The sequence below is a fragment of the Cicer arietinum genome, chromosome 6, assembly GCF_000331145.2.
Source record: "Cicer arietinum cultivar CDC Frontier isolate Library 1 chromosome 6, Cicar.CDCFrontier_v2.0, whole genome shotgun sequence".
Lineage (NCBI taxonomy): Eukaryota > Viridiplantae > Streptophyta > Magnoliopsida > Fabales > Fabaceae > Cicer > Cicer arietinum.
In genome coordinates, this window is record NC_021165.2 from 18,262,313 (window position 1) to 18,284,030 (window position 21,718).

A 21,718-nucleotide genomic window follows, 5' to 3' on the forward strand; every position below is an offset into this window, starting at 1 on the left:
TATTCCTTTTTAAAACTACAATTTAATTTCTTTCACGTAGGAGCTTCCATAGCATAGTGGTAGTGCGTTCGCTTCGTAAGCGAAAGGTCGCGAGTTCGATCCTCGCTGGGAGCTTCTTTTAATATTTTGCACAGTTTCCACTTCTGCAATCCTCTTTTATGGGCCGAAATCTAGCCTCAGTAAACTGCTACATATAAACCAGACAGATGAAAAGTGACTCTAAATTGACAGCAATTAGCGTAATTATCATGTTGCCCTCCATAATCACGTCAAGAAGTAACTTCGACACTTCTAGTTTTGTATGCCACGTAAATCATATCGATATCAACGTGACTTCTCTTTTTTACGGAAAATAAAAAGTCTTGAATTTGGTATATAATACAATGACGTAGAATAATTAACATTTATAAAATTAGAATAAAATTATTTCAAAACTTAATTTTTAATTTCATGTTTTTTTAATTTTTATAATTAAATTAATGGCATAAGAATAATTAATATGTTTGGATGATTTTATATTATAAAATTGTATGTCACATCATTTAATATATCAAATCGTCATTTTATAGTTTCAAAATCATATAGAGAAAACTAAAGTGTGGACTTTTAAAATAAAGATCAATTTCATAAATTGATAAAAATAAATGATCAAAATTACAATTAAGAACAAAAAATTATTTAAGTGGATAAAAATCATTTGGGTACTAAAGAGGATAAAACAAACATATTTGATCCTTTAAGTTGAGAGTTTTTTCTTGTGAGATAGTTTTATTTTAGATGATCTCTTGCTTTTCTTCACTAAAGAGGATAAGTTATTTCTTTTTCTTTTCATTTTGGTGTGACGTTGTTTTGATTTTTTTGTCTTATTGTGGTGTTCATTTTATTTAAATTAAAAGATTAATTTTCATCAAGTGCATAATAAATGAGAGAATCAGTATTTTGAACATTTCAATGTTATCGTATTTGTAGATTTGGTCATATTTTATAAACAATATGTCGTTTTATACTATTAATTTGAATATAATGAGTTTATTTGTAAATTTATCATTTGTGGTTTGAGTAACTTTAACTTGTATAATTGTTAATCTGTGTAAGTTTTTTAATGATTAAATATTTTTTTAGTAAATCAAAAATCTTAGCATGGCACCCTATTGCCATTGTTCAAAATGTAATCCACATAATAAACCTGTTTGGTAATGTGTTCGGGTATAAAGTCTCGTTAATGTGTTATTAAATAGACTTAATTGTAGTTTTGGTCCACCTATTTTAGCTTAATCGTAAAAGTAGTCTTCCCATTTTATTTTTTTCCAGTTTTGGTCCCCCAAACAGAATTTTGGTCCGAAATTTTATGAAGTTTCATTTTTTTGCGTTTATTCAAGTCACATCATAGCTCAAGATCTCGTGGTGCAACAATTGTATCTAAAATCTATGATTATAAATGGTGTGGTGTGACTTAAAAAAAATGAAACTTTATCAAGTTTTGGACCAAAATTCTGTTTGAGGACCAAAACTGAGGATAAATGAAATAGGGGGACTACTTTTGCAATTCAGCTAAAATAGGGGATCAAAACTGCAATTAAGCCTATTAAATAATATAGCACTAGGGGTGTACATGCGTGCAGATGCCAACCCGACCTTCCAACCTGATTTTTACTTGTATTCGGTCTGACCCAACCCAACTCAACCCGTTGAAACCCACTTATTTTGATTCGGGTAATGAGTATAACAATTTGAACACGTAGACCTGATCCGATAACTATAACTATATATATAGGCAGCCCCAACAATCCAATAACGTTTCATTACTCTTCTTCTTTAAATTTTCAGTTTATGCACCCACCTTCTTCTAGACGTCTGGAAGTCGCATCGTTGTCCACCTTATTCTTTTGTTACGCAAGTGCTCATACCTAATTTTTATATGAATGTTGATGCAAAGTGTTCATGTGTCTAGTCTAAATACTTAATTTTTCTCGCAGGTTAGCATTTTATTTGTTTTGTCCTTATAATCTCGTAAATCTCTACTCATACAATTCGTATCTAATTTTTGAATTGTCTATTTCGAAATAGCAATTTAATTTTTGAGTTAAATACTATTTATTTAAATGTTATAGTTTTACATAATAAAGGTTGAACGAAAAGTTTATGCATATGTTTATAATGAATTTAGTTTAAATTTTTTACATTGTTAAATACAAATTTTTTAGTTAAATATTATTCATTTGAGTTAAATACTATTTATGAATAAAAATGATGCTTATGCAAAATTTTATGATAAATTTAGTTTAAATTTTTTACATTTAAATCTATTAAACATTTTTTTTAGTATTGTATTTAAAATTTTAGAGTTGTCTAAATTAGTTTCAATTGATGTTATGGTGAAGCTTAACACAGTCACTACTACATCTTAAGTTACTTGTTATTGCTTTGTTTAACGCATATTTTACTTATTTATTATTTATTTTTCTTTATCTCTTCACTTTTATTATTAATATTTATTTTTGCAGATTATCAATTATTTCCATCCATACTTTGAGGAACTTGTTATAATTGATGAATTTTCATATTTTATTTATTTAATATTGTTAAATTTATTTATGTATTTGAAGATTGTTTGATTTTTTATTTTTATTTTTTTGTGAAAGGTTGATGAATTTTTTAAAGAATTGAATGATGTGATTGAAATTTTATAGTTTTTGACACATTCAAGTGTTAAATATATTTTCATTCGATATATTTTCCCGTAAAATAAAAAACAAGTTAATATTTATGTATAACCCGTCAACCCAACTCAACTCGTTCTTGATCGGGACGGTTCGGTTTGGGTTAAATGAAAAAATACAAGTTTATAACTTAACTCAATCCAAAGATAATTGATTGGGTCGGATATCGAATTTTGTCGAAATCGGCCCAACTCAATCCACATACACCCCTATATAGCACTATCTTATCAAAAAAAAAAAAAAATTATTGCACTCTCAGAGCTTTAGGGGAATTTAGGTAATGGACAAGGGATGTTTTTAAATTAATTGAAGTGTTTGATAAAATTAACGGTTCAATTAACTTAAAATGTAAAATGGTATAAAATAACATTTTTAATTAAACATAAACTTTATCAATTAGTGTTTAAAATATTTTAGGCTTAATTGCAGTTTTTGTCCCTCTATATTAGCTGAATCGCGAAAGTAGTCCCCTCATTTTATTTATCCCCAGTTTTAGTCCCTAAATCAGAATTTTAGTCCAAAACTTGATTAAATTTCATGTTTTTGCATTTATTTAAGTGATATCATGCCTCAAGATCTCGTTGTGCAACAATTGTACTTGAAATCTATGATCATAAATAGTATACCGCGACTTTAAAAAATATCACGTCATCAAGTTTTGGATTAAAATTATATTTGGGGGACTAAAATTGGAGAGAAATAAAATGGGAGGACCACTTTTGTGATTCAGCTAAAATAGTGGGACCAAAACTTCAATTAAACCAATATTTTAAAAGTGGTTATTTAAATTTAATGTTTATTTTTTATTAATTTAAGATTTATCAATCTGAAATATTTTTATTTATTTGTGTATCACTTTAAATTATGACACATTCAAGTGTTAAATATATTTTCATTCGATATATTTTCCCGTAAAATAAAAAACAAGTTAATATTTATGTATAACCCGTCAACCCAACTCAACTCGTTCTTGATCGGGACGGTTCGGTTTGGGTTAAATGAAAAAATACAAGTTTATAACTTAACTCAATCCAAAGATAATTGATTGGGTCGGATATCGAATTTTGTCGAAATCGGCCCAACTCAATCCACATACACCCCTATATAGCACTATCTTATCAAAAAAAAAAAAAAATTATTGCACTCTCAGAGCTTTAGGGGAATTTAGGTAATGGACAAGGGATGTTTTTAAATTAATTGAAGTGTTTGATAAAATTAACGGTTCAATTAACTTAAAATGTAAAATGGTATAAAATAACATTTTTAATTAAACATAAACTTTATCAATTAGTGTTTAAAATATTTTAGGCTTAATTGCAGTTTTTGTCCCTCTATATTAGCTGAATCGCGAAAGTAGTCCCCTCATTTTATTTATCCCCAGTTTTAGTCCCTAAATCAGAATTTTAGTCCAAAACTTGATTAAATTTCATGTTTTTGCATTTATTTAAGTGATATCATGCCTCAAGATCTCGTTGTGCAACAATTGTACTTGAAATCTATGATCATAAATAGTATACCGCGACTTTAAAAAATATCACGTCATCAAGTTTTGGATTAAAATTATATTTGGGGGACTAAAATTGGAGAGAAATAAAATGGGAGGACCACTTTTGTGATTCAGCTAAAATAGTGGGACCAAAACTTCAATTAAACCAATATTTTAAAAGTGGTTATTTAAATTTAATGTTTATTTTTTATTAATTTAAGATTTATCAATCTGAAATATTTTTATTTATTTGTGTATCACTTTAAATTATTATTTACAAAAAATGATATTTTGCTATATATAGTGGGTGCATAGAAATGATTTTTGTTTTAAATTATTTTTTAGATTTTTTTAAAAATGATTTTTTAATTTTTGTTTGTTTTTCTACTATAAAAATGATTTTTAACGTGTTTGTATACAATTTTGTAAAATTGATTTTTTTAATCTACATAATTACCATAAAAGACACAATAAAAATGAATTTTAAGACAACATGTTTGCAAATTTTTAAAATTATTTTATTTTACTGTCATCTCATATTGCAACAATTCTTCCATCACTCTCATAACTCTTCACATATGTTTTTAATTGTCATTTTAATTGATATTTAAGTCAGTAATATTTAGAGTAAATGTGGTGATAATGCATTTAGTTTGATAGTTTAGTAATTAGGGAAATCTTTGATAGGTGCCATGAAAACCAAAATTATTGCAAATATTGTGAAATTTACTATAATAGAACAAATGAAATTTTTCAAATCTTAATTGGTACTTCAAAATTTATTATTATTGTGTTAATCTATTTATTAGACGCGATTCAAATCCTAAAATACTCATCAAATTCTCGTACAATATAAAAAACAATAAATAAAACACAAGCAAAAAAAAATTGGTATCAACATATGAATACCCCTATAAAGATAAATGATTCAAATAGAAAACAACAACAAAAATGATGTGGAGAAATCGAAAACGAGAAGTAAACTTACTTTCATGAGAACCTAGATCACAGTCACATGGAAGACAAAAAAGCGAACAAGACAAAAAGACAATGCAGGGAATGACATGTGAAGTTGAGTGCGTGAGGGAGAAAAGGCAGATAAGGGCAATTTCATATTTTTTAAAAGAGTAAAGGTAATTGCTTAATTTTCTCTCGTTAATGAGTTAAGTTCGGTGTTTTTGAATTTTGTGGTTTTTTTCTCTCTCATACACCGCACTAGGTAAATATGACAAACTACTATTTTTAACTTTTCATTTTTATTCAAAAATTATTTTCAAAAAATCTGAAGCAAACATCGTTCAAACACTAAAAAAAATACTTTTTAGCTTGAAAAAAATAGATTTTTTAATAGAAAAATCTGAAACAAACGCACCCAGTATAGCTCTACTATATATATGATACAAACATCAGACATGACAAGGACACGGACTTTGTGGCATGACAGTATAAATTTATTTATTTATATGTAAAATTAACATAAAAATTCTAAGTTGAAATTAATATATAAAGTTAGCAACATTATACTTGAAGTAGCAATATCAATCACAATGAATGGGTTTCAAATTGTGATCCTTTTTAAAAATATTAATTCCTGTTTTTAATTTAAATTAACTTAAATCAATGTTGGTTACAAATAAAAATCTATAACTTTCTAGGTAAGTTAAAAACAAATAAAGCAAATTATTTATAGGTGATATGTTATACTGAGTGAGAAATAAATAAGGATATAGATAAGAATATCACACAATGATGTATTCTGGTTCACTTGAGGTGTGCTACGTCCAGTACTCACTATGAGTTTCTCCACTAATGTGTTTGGCACAAGAACATTCTAGATTTCACACTAATTTTCTTGATCACTTTTGATTAGTTACATAATTCACCTTTCAACCTGTAATGAATTTTTACAATTACCTTTCAGTTTAAAAATGATTTTTACAAGTTACCTTTTAATCCTAAAGAATTTTTACAACATACTCAATCTTAAAAGATAGATTTGAGTTTCAAATTACCTGTATGATAAAAAGTTTTAGGTTCATAATCTGCTCAACATTGATTTGAGATTGATTGTCAGTAATAACTCGATAAAGAGATCATTGAATATAGTAAGAGAAATATGGAGTTTTTGCTTGATTGAAGAGTTTTGCTTGCTTGAGTATGATTGTTTGAGTATTGGAATTATTGCACTAAAAGCTCTTGACAATGTCTTCGCCGTTATGTTATTCTTATAGGCATGGAGAATGTTAGGAAATACTTATTAAGGTTGGTACTAATCATAAGGAAAAACGTCTATTTAGAGTGAGATTTATTAGACACGCGTGATATTTAACCTATAATATTTTTCTTTGAAACCAAAATGTTCTTGTTATGTGTTGTATGGAAAACATGAATGAGTGATTTAGTAGTTGTCTAGTGTAAATCATTTGTCTCAAAGGTCTGCTGAGCTTTCTACAAAAAGTGCAAAAATAATGTATTTGTTCTACTTGCTTTGCAACTCATCGATCTGGAAATTGATTTGATATTAATTTGAAGACTGTCTAGCTTATTTGGACCATCAATTTGAATTTTTGACTTGATTATAGTTTTGAGTAGTCTTGTTATTATGTTATCTTAAGATTTAGACTATGAAGAATGATTCATTTTACTTTTGTCCTTTAAATGAAATAACTATAATGATCTTGATTACCCAAAATGATCTTGTAATCAATTTCCAGTTCAATTAAGGTATGATGTTATTTGATTTTTATTCAGGTGAAATTGTTGATTGTTGTATGAATGTATTTGATCACCTATCTTTGAATCTCAAAAATACAAATTAAATACAACACAATCAAAATCATGATTATAAATTAATAAACTTATTTGTTTATCTTCAAAATATTTGATTTGATATTGCCTCAACATTACCAACAAAGCTATGATAGTACTAGTAAGTACGACCGTCATAAAAAAAAAATACTAAGAGTGAGAGTCATCATTTCTATTGAAATATTTATACAAATAATCACAAGACAATAGATAATGAATTATATCTTTTATAAGAAGTAGAGAGTTATTATAAATATAGAGAGTGAGGTTGAATTTTTGTTTATCCCAACAATCATAGTCATTTATATGTGTTGAATGTTTATGTAATTGTGTATTTTTGAGATAACTATAATTCGTTGGTAAAATATGTGAAAGAATTTACAGTTTTTTTCCTTGTAAAAATTACACGTTGCATAATAAAATATTCGAATGTGAGATTGTGGTTTAGGTTAGGTATTGAGTGTTGAATTTGTGAGTGGTATTTTGTTATTATTTATTTATTTTTTGTTGTATTGTGGGTACGTTTCCGCTTGTGTGATGACTTTTCTCTTGTTGGTTTCTCAATAATTGACATTGGAGTTGAGTCTTTTATATAGGGAGGTAGAGAAACAATGTGTCATGTCATTCATTTGAGAAGAGATTGGCTCTCATCTTATTTATGCTTTTAAGATATGTACTATGATGTGGAATGTTACTTTGTTAAATGGAAATATGAAGTTCTCTTTATTGCAATGCACAATCCTAAACTATTTAGTCAAATGGGTCTTTATAGCATTTTGGAAAGAAAAAAAACCAAATAAATGAATATTTCATGGTGAAGTACAATACATAGAAAGCCGTGATAACAATTTGATTAACATTTGCTTCATTAATTAAAGTCAATGTGTTGAAAGAAATTTCTCAAAAAAAATTGTGGGACTCATGGAATGGAATTAAGTTCGCGTCAAAATCACTAACCAATCAATTGATGATGAAAATGAACTTGTACTTGTTGAATATAGGGGTTAGTTGTGTTTAACCATAGTAATAAGTTCAATGAGTTGATATATGTACTTTTGAATTAAATAAAAATATGAGAGACGAAGAGCAAGTGCTACTTTTGTTGGCTTTCCAAAATTTAAAAAACACTAGTGCAATCAATGTTAGTTGAAAGTAGTATATTGCAGCTAGATTATGTGATGACAACGTTAAAGGGGAGTCAACAAATGATAGGGGATAATAGTTATTCAGTTTCATACATAAATATTTATAGGGGATAATAGTTATTCAGTTTCATACATAAATATTTTTCTAAGGCCAATCGATGTATCAACGCATGTGAACCCCCTTATACTATTTGGAAAATTCACGTTCAACAAACATTAGACACCATAAATAGATAAATGATATTTTGACACGCAAATTTCACAATAAATATCAGCATTAAAAATGGATGATTGATATAGTTTAAAAATATGGCTAATTATGTTCTTTGTATGATTAATGAATACAATAGGATGTCTATTTTAGGGTGGAATATCTCGAATCTTCCTTAACTATGTGTCGTGCTTAAGATTTGTGTTTTTTTAAAGTCAAGATGAATCATATTCACTATTTTAAGTCATTTTCTCTATTTAACCTCGTGAATGTCCCCTATGTATGGTGGGTTTCAAAAAATTCCCTTTTGTAGCTCAACTAGGGTTTTCTCCAAATCCTTTGGGTCTTACTTTCTTCTTTAGGTCTTACTCCATATCAGTACAACGACCTTGTTTTTAGGATATATAAAATGAACTGTGTAAAACATAAATGAGTCATATACTGGAAATAGGTTCAAACTCATATAAAAGTGGATTTTGGTGTGAGCCTCTAATATTATGTTTTTACATTTCACATCCTTTAAAGCATGAGACTTGTAATGGCTAAAATGTTTAAAACAATAAAGAGAGATAATAAAAAGTTTAATGATTTAATGTCGCAACTTATTAACCATCTAATGAACGCAATTAACCACAATTTTTAGGTGTTCAAATTAATATTCATCCACTATTTAAAAACTATGATTAAATAAATTTATAGTCATTATAAAGTTTCAACATTTTATTTGAAATCCTTATTAAAAATTCTCATCATTTTAATCTTAAATTTTTTTCTATTTTTCATTTTATGTATCTGTTTTTAAGTCAATTCATGCTAAAAAGGTTATAAATGAATATTACACAAAATTCAATTGAAAAAATTAAATGGTGTAATATTAATAAATATTTTTTAATATAAAATGTTAATACTATAATATAATATAAATATTTGTATGTATATATAATAATAACTTAATATTAGACTTAGAGGTGGAAGGAACCCAAGCCAAGCCTGCCCTTGCCAGCTCATGAATCAGTCTCCACTTTTTTTTTAAGATCCTTTATCGACATATTTATAATCGAAATTTAATTGTTATCAACTTTTTACATTTAAATAGCTCAGCTAAAAAATATACATAAATCACACCATTTTTTTCTTAAAAAGAAAAACAAAAAAGATGTATATGTTTGTATAGATAGACTAATATCCGTATATGTTTATAGTAAAAAAATAATACACAAAAAAAAGTATCTTCTAATGTAATTTGTGATCTCATAAAATTACACCAATAGAATAGACACTTAATCAATCCCTAAAAAAATTAAAGGTTGCAAAAATATACGGTGCAAACCTTAATTAAATATTTTAACTTTACGTTTAAATTATTATACAAAGAAAAATTAAATATTTTCAAGTACTTTACTAACGTTGAATTCTTGTGGTCTAAGAGCATCTTCAACGGTAGCTAAAATGAGTTCGTCCGCCAGGTGTAATTACGTAACCGTCAGTTTTTGGCAAGTTCACTGTTGGAGATGTGCCAAGTTGTTGTAACACCCCGATTTTTAACACCACGAGTGTATTATTATTATTTAAAACAAATTCATAAAAATGAAGAACTAAAGAAGAAAATACTTTTGGATAAATATTTAAGTCGTAACACAACGACAAAAGTCAACAATATTTACAAACAGCGGAAATAGTTTTTGAAACAAAATCCAAAGTATTTAAATAGAAAAATACAACGGGGCTATGAGACCCATCAGACATAGCTCATACCCTTGGAGTATTCTCGGCAGACACCTGCATAAAAGCACTACCCCAAGAATCTCTACTTTCCCCACATCACATCAAAATGTGGAACATGGACCCATTAAAAGAAAAAGTCATCAGACAGTTTAAGCATAGATACAATCTTCCAAAATGAAATAAATACAATCCCAAGAGAAAGACATCTAGTCCTTATACAACCACCTAATCTGATCATGCTACAAAACTACACCACCCTGGTGATCTCCACGCGCCCCGCAAGATCCTCCTGACACAGCTTTGGTCAAGTATGACTAACTACTTTCTCATCTCCATGGTACTAACCGGTAGGATGATCCTGGTTCTTATTTGAGGGCAAAACCCAGATTTCCACAATAATTGTAAAGGTCACCAACCGAAATTAACAAACATCACATAACAAAATTCTTATATTTTCAAATGCTCAAAAGAACCTTTCGTCTTAGCATACTCCTCGAAAGGATTTTCATATGTCCAAAAATGCATAAACAATGTTGAAAAATGAAGTTTTGACAAACTGCATTGTCGTGGCCGAATACAATTGAGAAAAGGCAGATTTTCAATTCTAAAATGGCTCTGAATCAATCAACACTTCAAACATTAATGTTATCAACTATGAACACATAATTAACACCAAATTAATCTCCACAAATTCACACCTCAATCACAAATCGAATATTCATTACATCAATTATGAACACATAAATACATCAAAACTTGATCAACCTAACTTCACACCTCAAAGTAATTACGACAAATCACAACAACAACCGAATATGTATATACAATTATCAAAGTATAACAAACATGACTCGCGTGCCAAGCACCATAATGCAATGCGTATATGCCAAAATGCATCATTTCGAAATTCCAAACCAAAACCCTCCTCGAGGGGCGTAAATCATAATTGTACAGCCTCTCACAGACTAGTACTAATTACCGATGTGCAATCTCTCACGGATCAGCACGATTTACTAGCGTGCAGTCTCTCACAAACCAGCACGACATACAAGAGTGCAGTCGCTCACAGACCAACACAATTTTCTAGAGTGCAATCGCTCACAGATCAGCACATTCTAGAGTGCAATCTCTCACAGATCAGCACGACGCGACAATCCCCGCAAGGATAAGATGAACCAACAATTCACATGGCATCATCCTGTGGCCCATCACAGTCACCACTATCACCATGGCCCCATCGCGGTCACCATGTACTATGAAATGCATGAGCATACTCTGACTTTTTTCACCACAATCATTAAGTAAATGCAGTTATTAAAAGATTCCCCATTTTTAATACTCATTTAACACTAATGATTTTTCAAACACCACACAGAGCATACTCAAACATATTTATTCACACCAATTTAAATTTCCACAACCACATATAAATCACATCTCCAAATTTCATCCACACCTAAATTGAATTAAATTCATTTTCCACCAAGTCACACATAAATTTCATCTAAAAAATTCATAATATTAATTATGAACACATCAATTTCACCTAACATAAATCACCAAAATTTCCAAACATTAATAACCATATTCAATCTCTGAAATTTTTAACCATAAATCAACACAACAACATTAATATATTAGAGTTCTCCCCACCGCTAACTCGGTGCCAACAGTCTCGATTCCTTTTCGAGACTCAATGAGCTAACTACATAAACATGAATATTTATAACAACTTGTTCACAATAAAACTAATCCAAACACAACAAAATTTCCAAAATTTCCAAAATTAAATCTTTCTCACACACCAAAGTTTTAAAACCAAATAATCTATATTATTTACTTAAAACTAAATAAAACAAATATCGTCAAAATTTTCCATACACACACTCGACTATTAAAACACCAAAATTTTTGAGTCAATAAAATACTCTAAACTTTTTTTCTTTTTAAACTCAATCCAAAAGTAATTTAAAGAGTAACATTTTAAACTCTAACCATTTTTAATTTCAATCTATCTTTTTGCTTAAACTATTTAACTTAGTTAAAATTTGAACTTTTTCACAACTTTAACAACGCTAATTTTTTGTAAAATTTCAATTTCAGTTCAAACTCATTTATTTGAAAATAACTAATTACGTAACTCAAACTCATCAAATTTAATTATCGCCAATTCACACCGACAACAATCAATTCAATTCCACAACACACATATAACACCTCAATCAAATTTCAACAATTCAAACACAACTCAATCAATTTCAAAACTCCACATTTTTACACATAAACCACCAAATTTCATCAATTCATTTTCTACAAAATCCACAAATAAATCACATCTCAAAAATTCATAATAATAATTATGAACATATAAATCACACCAAACTTGAATCACCACAAACCACACCTCAAATTTAAATTCCACTAAAATACACATAATCACATTAAATTAATTTTTCACAAAATCACAACTCAAATACATCAAATTTCTTTTCCACAAAATCAAAAATAATGTCCTAAATGCAAACTAAAAGTTTGGAAGGAGCCCTTACCTTAACGATAACTCTAACGCGCGATTACAGTACCGTAATTAATTCCGGTAAAATTTAAGTTCGTGACTTCGCATCGAAAACTAGCTCACTAGCACCGCAGCGTGGCAATGAGCAACTTCCTCTTCTGTCACTTCTCGAATGAAAGCTTAGATCTAGTAAATAAATGGGGGTTTGTGTTTTATGGTTTTAGTTTTGGAAAACAAAGGAAAGAAGGAGAAGAAGACCGTGAGTTTGCTTTCTCTTTGTTAAAGCATTCTAGCCTTGCCTTGCTTTCTCTATCATATATATATATATATATACATATATATATATATATATAATAATAATAATAATAATAATAATAATAGATCTAAACAAATATCTAGATATTTTTATAAAAATCATCATTACGCGTGTCACCTCACATCACATCACAAACCATTGTTTTTCAGAAAAATATCTACTCTCGCCGTAATTCAATGGACAGATGAATTTTTCTGAAAAATGTTGCATCTCAGAAAATTTTTTCTTCGACAAAAGATTCACCGTAATTAAATAAAATTATTCATCGACGAATAATTTTAATCGGGTCTCTAAAAAGATATTTTTGGCATTTAACATACAAAATACCATAAAATTGGCTAAAAAGCCTCAGAAATTCAACACAAAATTCTCCAAAATACATAAATTAAAATTTAAAATTAAGGGTCTTACAGTTGTCATCACCGTTCTCTCACGAAGGAACGGTACTTTGATACGGTTACCTTTTATTTGTATTAATTTATGAATAATAATAAATAAATATTTTGGTAGTGGTGGACCATTTTTAATGAACATATGAGTTCACGTTGGAGTAAAAAATGAATAGATTATTTCAATATGATGTGGCATGGTGGACCCCATTCAATGAACCCATATTGAGTTCACCGTTGGAAATGCTCTAAGTATAACATTATTTCACAACTACCATACAACATTTAACCAACTAGAATAACGTTATAACGATTCTTGCACTAAAAAACGAGGGCATTCAATAAATAAAATATTGTACCGAATTATTGCATGGCACAACCACTTATACACAATTGATGTTTAACAATAATAATACCTCACCGAGTCACATTGTCCTTGGTAGACAATATATTACGCAATATAAGTCACACAAAAAAATCTTCACCGGTATCATCATATTCCAAATAATGCCATACGAATGAAACATTGTGACATCATCATTTCGTCTTAACAAAATGTAAGTTTATTTGACGAAATAACCTCCAGTGTGGCAATTAAACCATGCTTAAGAATAAGAGACATTCTCGTGCTAGACAATATTAGAAGAAAAAAACTCTACATTCCAACACCAATTCCTCATCCAAACGAACCAACTTTCTCCTCCACCGGTCACCATGACACCAACCTGAAGCCTATACATTTCAGTTGCAAAAAACTCCTTATCAACAACAAATTTATAAAGACTACTAAAACACTTACTAATAGCACCACCCTCCAACCAAGACTTAGTCTAGAAAAGAGAGTTCCATTTCTAAGTACCCTATGAAAATTTCTATCAAACCAATTACCAACCTCACTCCCTATCTATTCTTAAACATAAGATAAATCTTTCTATCTAACCGTTTTTCTACCATACCCCTATGAGACATCGAAACATCAATCTATATTTAGTGGAATATATTTTAAACCACAATGCTCTATTTCATTCCTCACCCTCCGATACAACTTATCCAACAATGCATATTTAAAAGTTTTAAGTTTCTAACACTTATACCTCATTTTTCTTTTGACAAACAAATATTTTCTCACGATGCCACTTAAGCATACATGCATGAATATTAATTTATTGAGCTCATATAATTAATGAATTTCAGTTAATAACAAATTATTTAGAATAATTCGAGTTTAAATCATGATTGAAAGAATTGTTGGTTAAACTTTTTTATATGTTTCCTACCAAATTTCATATTACTAATAGCTAGAGTTGTCATATGGCTTGAACTACTCCGACTTGCTTTGACCTAAATGACCCGATTACATGAATGAGTTGCAATTCACGGGGACCCCCAATTTATTTCTCTTGAAATATCTTTCTTTAATGTCTATTTTCATTTTTACACGCGTCTTTTTTTAGGAGCCCTACATCCATTATGTGACATTTCTAATTCGTGGGTTAATTCGAAAACATTTTGCTTCAAACATTGGAGTTACTAAGAGTAAAATTCGGGAAAAGAACCCATTGTATGGGAAATACTTCAAGAAGTTATGCAGGAACATCCCATATTGTTGAATAAAGCGCCTACTTTGCATAGATTAGGCATACATGCATTCAAACCCATTTTAATAGAATAATGTGCTATTTGTTTACATCCATTAGTTTGTAAGGGATTCAATGCAAACTTTTATGGAGATCAAATGGCTATTCATGTGCCAAGAGCCCGTAAAAGTTGTAGATACTGTTGTACGTACATCAACTGTTGGATATCTTACGCGTAGACTTGTTGAAGTGGTTTAATACATTGTTGTACGTCGAACAAATTGTGGTACCATTCACGGGATTTATGTAAATACCTGGAATGGAATGATGATGCCATAATAATTTTTGATACAAAAATTAATTGGTCGCGTAGTAGCAGATGATATATGTATATAGAAATCCGTCTTAGATTTGTCGGTTGTGTTATGATCGGAGTCCTATTCACGGGAATTGATATAAGGTATTTAGGCCAATGGTCCAGTTCGAACATGTTATTCTTCCGATATTTTTTTTTAATTTTAATTAATAAAAATTAAAACAAAAATATAACACTGAAGCATTTTCAATCACCACTACCACAATAGAAATAATAAAATAAATTTATAACATATAACAAGTACAAAAAAAGATAATTATTTAAGTTAAGTCAATTTTGCCTCTAATCATTTTTAAATATTATCTCCATTTCTTAGATATAGAGGGTTAATCCACTTCCCTTTAGACTGGACCGGGCCAACCATTTTTTAAATCGGTCAAATGGATCAAATAAAAAAAACTCATTTATTTTTTTATTTTATTTTTTTCAAAACCAACTTGTACTAAACTGTACTAAAATGTGGGTCAAATCACCAAGACATTGTGAAACTCATTTTAATAGTTATATTAATACATTACCCTATTCCCCTCAAAATTTGATGGTTAAACAAAAAAAAACATGTCTAGAAAGTCTGAAGGACTGACGTCATGTAGAGATCAAATAACGCAATCATCAATAAATTAGTACATCAAATCTTCATTAAAAAGAAATTAGTAAATAAAATCACACCACAAAGCCATATAAATGTGCGTTTTAAATCCAAAAAATGCACGCTGATATAACGGACATTTCTTCCAGCCGGGTCCCATACGTAGACACAGAGAAACAAGAAAGAGGAGGAAAGAAGGAACCGAACCAAGCAAGACGAGAATAACAAAAAAAGCCAAAACATTGGGCTTGGTCCCAGCCCGGTCCCGGTCCCAAGTGTCAACAAAGTAAACCGGGTTGTTGTGTTGGCTCAAAATAAAATAAAAAACCCATTCATTATTATTATTATTATTATTAAATAATAAAAAATTCATTATTATTATTATTATTAAATAATAAAAAACCAGTGGTATAAATATTTAATATTTGTTGCCCTTGCACGCAGACAGATCGCACTCTCTACTTGCTCTATCAGCCGCACTCAACCCATTTCTCCTTCTTCTCTTTGATCTCTCCATCAAACTATAGGAGGTACTCTCTTCTCTATTATTCCAGGTTTCTCTTTTTATCGATCAACGATTCAACTCACTTAATTCGTTTTTCTATCTTTTTTTTTTTATAATTAATTATTAGGGTTTCGTTGTCAACCTGCTATCCGAGATTTAGGGCTTTTAATTTTTTTTTAAAGTCATAGTTTTTCATTTATTTTTAATTGTAAAAGTTACGGATTTTGTAATTGAATGGATTTATTGTTATTGTTTCAATTGGATACATTTGTTTTTATCAGTAGGTTGATGATTGAATTTTTGTCGTGTATTGTTGAATTCAGTTGTTTTGGGTTTTGAAATGAAGGTAGTTATTTGTAAATAACATATGTTTGTTGTCGTTTCGTAGAGATGGCTGTATCTGAAGCACCCCAAACCCCAACCCCTCAGATGGTTGGCAATGCTTTTGTGGAGCAGTATTATTCTATTCTGCACCAAAACCCCGATCAGGTTCATAGGTTTTACCACGATTCAAGTGTCATGAGTCGACCTGAGGAAGATGGTACCATGATAACTGTCACTACCACTGCAGTAAGTTCAAACGATCGACTTACATCCGTATTAACCAGGAAATATATTAGTGCAGATTTACCTCACGATTAGCAGTTTTGATCCTTAATTATCATTTTATCTATGCCATTTCTCGTGATCTGAACAAATCACTTATTATCATCTTGGTTGGCTATCAATAATTTTTGTTCTCTGTGAAGCAAAAAAGTATTTAAAGTTATCATAATTTATAGCGTGAGTTGGTGACTGATATTTGTGAATTTCATCATGAATGCACTATTCCCTTTTTACTGTTCAAGCTCGAGTTTAATTGTGTGCACTAATTTAAGTATGGGCGTTCTATTTTAATTGCTTTTGAGTATGATTATGGTGCATTGTGACACATTATTTAGCATTGTCTGACTTCAATGATCTTGATTTTGATGCAGGAAATTGATAAAAAGATAAAATCTCATGATTACACAAGCTTTAGAGTTGAGGTTTTGAGTGCTGATGCTCAGCCTTCATATAATAATGGGGTAATGGTTGTAGTGACTGGCTGCTTGACTGGAACTGACAATGTCAAACGCAAGTTTGCTCAGTCATTTTTCCTAGCCCCACAGGACAAGGGCTTCTATGTTTTGAATGATGTGTTTAGATATGTTGAGGAGTATAAGTCGGTTGATATTGAGTCTGTACCATCTAATGATGCTGATGAAAGTGCTCCATCGGAAGCTTTTACTCCAGAGCCTGGTAAATTTCCTATCCACATCTTATGGTTATAAGTAATTAGAGAAAGATTTTGAGGTTTTTTAGAGCAGAAAGTTTAGAATTGCTCGAGTTAATTGCCTTAATAATGTTAATATTTATTAACCAGACACAAGATTAATAATTACAGCTTATATTTACCGGATGATGTTTAAGGATTCTTCAACCTGTATGCTCGAATCTACAGATACATGCATTTAAATATTGATTCCTTATGCTATTTACTGCTAAATGTATTCTTTCAATTAATGTAATTGTATTTTTTCTTCCTCTAATAGGAGTTTTTTTTTATTGTTGGAAGTTTGGGCTTTAAAATTTTGCTTTTGATTGTGACTATAGAGCCTAATCATGTTCCTGAAGACATTCCACCCAGACAATCTGTTGTTGCTGATACTGACACTAACATCAGCAAAGAAGTGAGCCTACCGCTGGAGAATGGAAAATTATCAGTTACTGAAAATGTGATTCCTGTTAATCATGTTAAAGAGACAATTCATCAGGAACAACCCTCAAGCACTGAGAAAGTTGCTTCTAATACACAGGAGGATACTCCAAAAAAGTCTTTTGCATCCATTGTGAGTTTTATTTATTTACCTTTCCACATCTTTATTTTTTAGTATCTGACAATAACATTTTGGCAATCATTTGTTCCAGGTGAATGCTTTGAAAGATAACTCTAAACCCTTCCATTTGAGGACTTCTCCTGCAAAACCTGCTGTGCAACAACCCCGTGTTATTAGTGCGCCTGCTCCTGAAGCACCAGCCCCTAACACGGACAGTCCATTAGAAAAGAATAATGAGAATGCAGGTGATTTTGTTTTATCCTTTGTATGACTCATATGGTTAATTATGTATATAATTCAGTATAAATAGTCTCATTCAAATGGGATGTTCTGTCATAACTTCTGTAATTTGCCTTCTCCAGGTAAGGCTCATGCAATTTTTGTTGCAAATTTGCCTATGAATGCAACAGTAGAGCAATTGGATCGGGTTTTCAAGAAATTTGGCCCCATTAAACCCAATGGTATTCAAGTTAGAAGCAACAAGGTTTGTTAACATTTACAACACCTAGTTTACTGAACCCACAATCACAACACATACTGATACAACATCTGTTCCTTTAGCAACAGGGATCATGTTTTGGTTTTGTGGAATTTGAATCTGCTGCTTCAATGCAAAGTGCCCTAGAGGTATAGAGTATTTTCATTAATAGTCATTATCAGCAAGGTCAGGAATTGAATTTTTTTTCAAATTTTTCAAGGGGAAATTTCTTGCATTTTTTTATTAAAATTTTAAATGTCTAACTATATATTTTCTAAAGCGTGATAACTGTTATGATGCCTTTTGCTAGCAATATCTGAAAAAATTTATGTATTATTTCAGGCCTCTCCTCCTGTTATGTTGGACAACCGTAGACTTTCAATTGAAGAAAGGCGAGGCAAGTGTGCCATATTTATTTCTCTTGTCAAAATTTGAATATTTGAATATTCTTTTGGCAGATTTTGTTGATCCTCTCCCATGACTGCCTTCTCTTTCACTAATTTAAGCTCTAAATATGCTGTATAATAATTTTCAAAACAATAAAGGTTCAATTGCAGTTTTTACTTTTAGTTCTTCTATTTTCACCAATTCGTAGAATTAGTCCCTCCTATTGCTAAATACTTCAGTCTTGGTCCCTCCCTTAAATTTTTTAACAACAAAAAGTGATTTGTTTTAAATGTCTTAATTTGATATAATGATGTATAACTATTTAGATGCATTAATTATTTTATGTTATTAATTAAATTATAAATTTAATAATTTTAGAAGTTGAAACTGAAGTTTTTAGACTATTTTATTGCAATTTTATGAGTATTAATCATTCAAAACATTGTAGCATATGACACCGTTTAAAATATGTCACATCACCATTGTTTAGTTAGAAAATCTGACAGAGGGACCTAAACTGTTGGATTTTAAAATAGAAGGATTAGTTTTGTGAATTGGTGAAAATAGGAGATCAATATTGCAATTAAGCCAAAAATAAATCAATATATGCAGTATAATCGTGTGCTCAGTTCCTGTGTGATATTAAGGATAATACTTTCTCATGATGCTCTTAAACATTGCATTATGTAGAAGTTTGTGCTGATATTACTGCCACTCTATTACTTGTATATTGTTCACTGCAGCTAATAATGATAGGGTGCGATATTCATCAGGACGGGGTGGATTCCGAACTGACAACTTCAGGGGCCGTGGCAACTTTGGTGGCGGCCGCGGTGGTGGCTTTAACGGCAGGAACGATTTTGAGAAGCGAGGTGAGTTCTCTGGCAGGCCTCGAGGTGGCAATAACAATGGCAATAACAATGGGCGAAGCAATGGGGATGCTGCACCTAGGAGTTATCAGAATGGTGGAAAAGTCACTCGTCAACCGGTGAAAGTTCAATAAAGTGCTTCTTTTTGTTGGTAATTGAGTGGCAACAGGAGATTCTTAATAGATAGCGGCATCTAGCGGTTTTTGTTTGCAATTGGATTAGAGTCCTTTTTTCTTTGTAGTTTCTGTGATCTTTTTGAGTCAGAGTTCTTTGGTTAAAAGTGTTTCTTCTTACTTACATCCTCTTTTTTCTTTAATCTCTTCCAATTTTGTTACCTACTGTATCTAACTTTCTGGTATGATTGTTTTGGAATTGGCCAGTTATATACCATTTTTGTTAAAATTATAATGTTTCTGGGCGTTTGTTTATTATTACAACTTACAAGCAAATTTATACTACGAAAATACTAAGCTACTTGCAGCAAATTGGAGTTGCTTATGAAGTATAAAAATTCATTCTTAGACAGTTTCATTCACATGTAAGCAACCGGTTCTACAAGCAACCGGTTCGTAAGAGTAAAATAGTATTTTGCAACAATAATTCAAATGGGAAAGTAATTAACCACATGAAAATTAATCTAAAAACATCAATAAAATATTTGATCATAAACTAAAAAGACGGTTGGTAGAGATCTAAACCTTTTGGTTCTATGCGAACTGATATGGACCATTTGGTACCACGTGTGAAGGGGTTAGACCTTCATTTGATGCCGATATCAACATGCCTGGAAGGCAGCGCTTGATGTTGACGGCAAACTAATTCAGATTAGATTGTTTTCAACATCATGCTAGCCATCTTACAACACGATTAATTGTAACGTCTGAAGTAGCAATGTCAATCACAAGAAAAAGGTGTTTGAATTGTAATTTCACATTTTTAAAATTTTCTGTTAAATTTAAATAATTTAACTCAAGATTAATCTTGGTTATAAAAATAGAAAATAGAGAATGTTTTTGGTTAGTGAAAAACACACAATTTAATTTATCTATTTAATTTGATAATAAAAAAATTAGAAATAAATAGAGATAAGGGAAGAGATATCACACAAAGATATATCTTGTTTCATCCAACTTGGGTTATCTCAAGTCCTCACAACTGTGAGATTTTCAAAATGGAGAACGTTCTTTTGTTTTTACACCACTAGTCCAGATCAACCTTAATCTATTACAATCTTCACTTTTCAACATAGAATGATTTTTACAATCACCTTTCAGTCTTGAAATAATTTTTACAAACACTCTCAATCTAACATAAAAGAAGACTTGAGTTACAAATAATGTGTATGACAAAAGTGTTTGGGATCTTGAAACTTCTCAACACTTGTTTGAGATAAATGAAAGACAAACTCAGTAAATAATGATCCAAATATATAGTGAATAGAGTTGGAGTTTGTTTAAAGAGTTTTTTGACTTGTTACTTGAACAAGTGTTGGTAGATTTGTAAATTGAACTTTTGCCTTCATCTTCCAATTGATCTTCAATTTATATATGTTAAAAGAATTTGAATATTCATTTTAAAATGTATATTCGTTGGACACACTTCCCAAGTGTTAGATATATTTTAAAGCAATTAAACATGTGTTTATTGGCTGTCTAGAACGTTCTTGACAAACTGAGAACATTCTTGCTTTTGGGTCTCATGGAAAACGTAAATGAGTGAGTGAATGAGTTGTCACATGTTAGTTGACATTGTTTTGAGTTAGG

At 30.2% G+C, this 21,718-nt stretch overlaps 1 protein-coding gene, 1 long non-coding RNA gene and 1 other non-coding gene across 8 annotated transcripts; 2 read left to right on the forward strand and 1 right to left on the reverse strand.

Annotated features, from left to right (window-relative positions):
• The first annotated feature begins 42 nt into the window (after positions 1-42).
• On the forward strand, positions 43-114 carry TRNAT-CGU (transfer RNA threonine (anticodon CGU)). Its single transcript has one exon. It is a non-coding gene; the product is annotated as a tRNA-Thr (tRNA).
• Positions 115-9,966: 9,852 nt separating this feature from the next.
• On the reverse strand, positions 9,967-12,904 carry LOC140920894 (uncharacterized). Its single transcript, XR_012163522.1, has 2 exons — positions 12,645-12,904; positions 9,967-10,459 (listed from the first exon to the last, which is right to left on the reverse strand). It is a non-coding gene; the product is annotated as an uncharacterized lncRNA (long non-coding RNA).
• Positions 12,905-16,268: 3,364 nt separating this feature from the next.
• On the forward strand, positions 16,269-20,363 carry LOC101515355 (nuclear transport factor 2). 6 transcript variants are annotated; one of them, XM_004505300.4, is made up of 9 exons: positions 16,269-16,387; positions 16,751-16,932; positions 17,340-17,643; positions 17,998-18,233; positions 18,313-18,466; positions 18,584-18,705; positions 18,783-18,848; positions 19,042-19,096; positions 19,830-20,363. In XM_004505300.4, the coding sequence occupies exons 2-9, from the start codon at positions 16,753-16,755 to the stop codon at positions 20,087-20,089; spliced, it is 1,377 nt and encodes a 458-aa protein (XP_004505357.1). In that variant the 5' UTR covers positions 16,269-16,387; positions 16,751-16,752; the 3' UTR covers positions 20,090-20,363. The 6 variants fall into 6 exon arrangements, with proteins under 6 accessions (XP_004505357.1, XP_004505359.1, XP_004505358.1 ...); XM_004505302.4 differs by having other exon boundaries at positions 19,860-20,363; XM_004505301.4 differs by having other exon boundaries at positions 18,789-18,848.
• Positions 20,364-21,718: the final 1,355 nt, after the last annotated feature.

What these genes read in the sequence shown, in the direction of transcription:
- LOC101515355 (XM_004505300.4), top strand. Translation starts at nt 16,753, where the DNA reads ATGGCTGTATCTGAAGCACCCCAAACCCCAACCCCTCAGATGGTTGGC. An exon ending in AGCTTTTACTCCAGAGCCTG is followed by an intron (nt 17,644 to 17,997) that starts GTAAATTTCCTA and finishes TTGTGACTATAG; the next exon opens with AGCCTAATCATGTTCCTGAA. An exon ending in AAAGAATAATGAGAATGCAG is followed by an intron (nt 18,467 to 18,583) that starts GTGATTTTGTTT and finishes TGCCTTCTCCAG; the next exon opens with GTAAGGCTCATGCAATTTTT.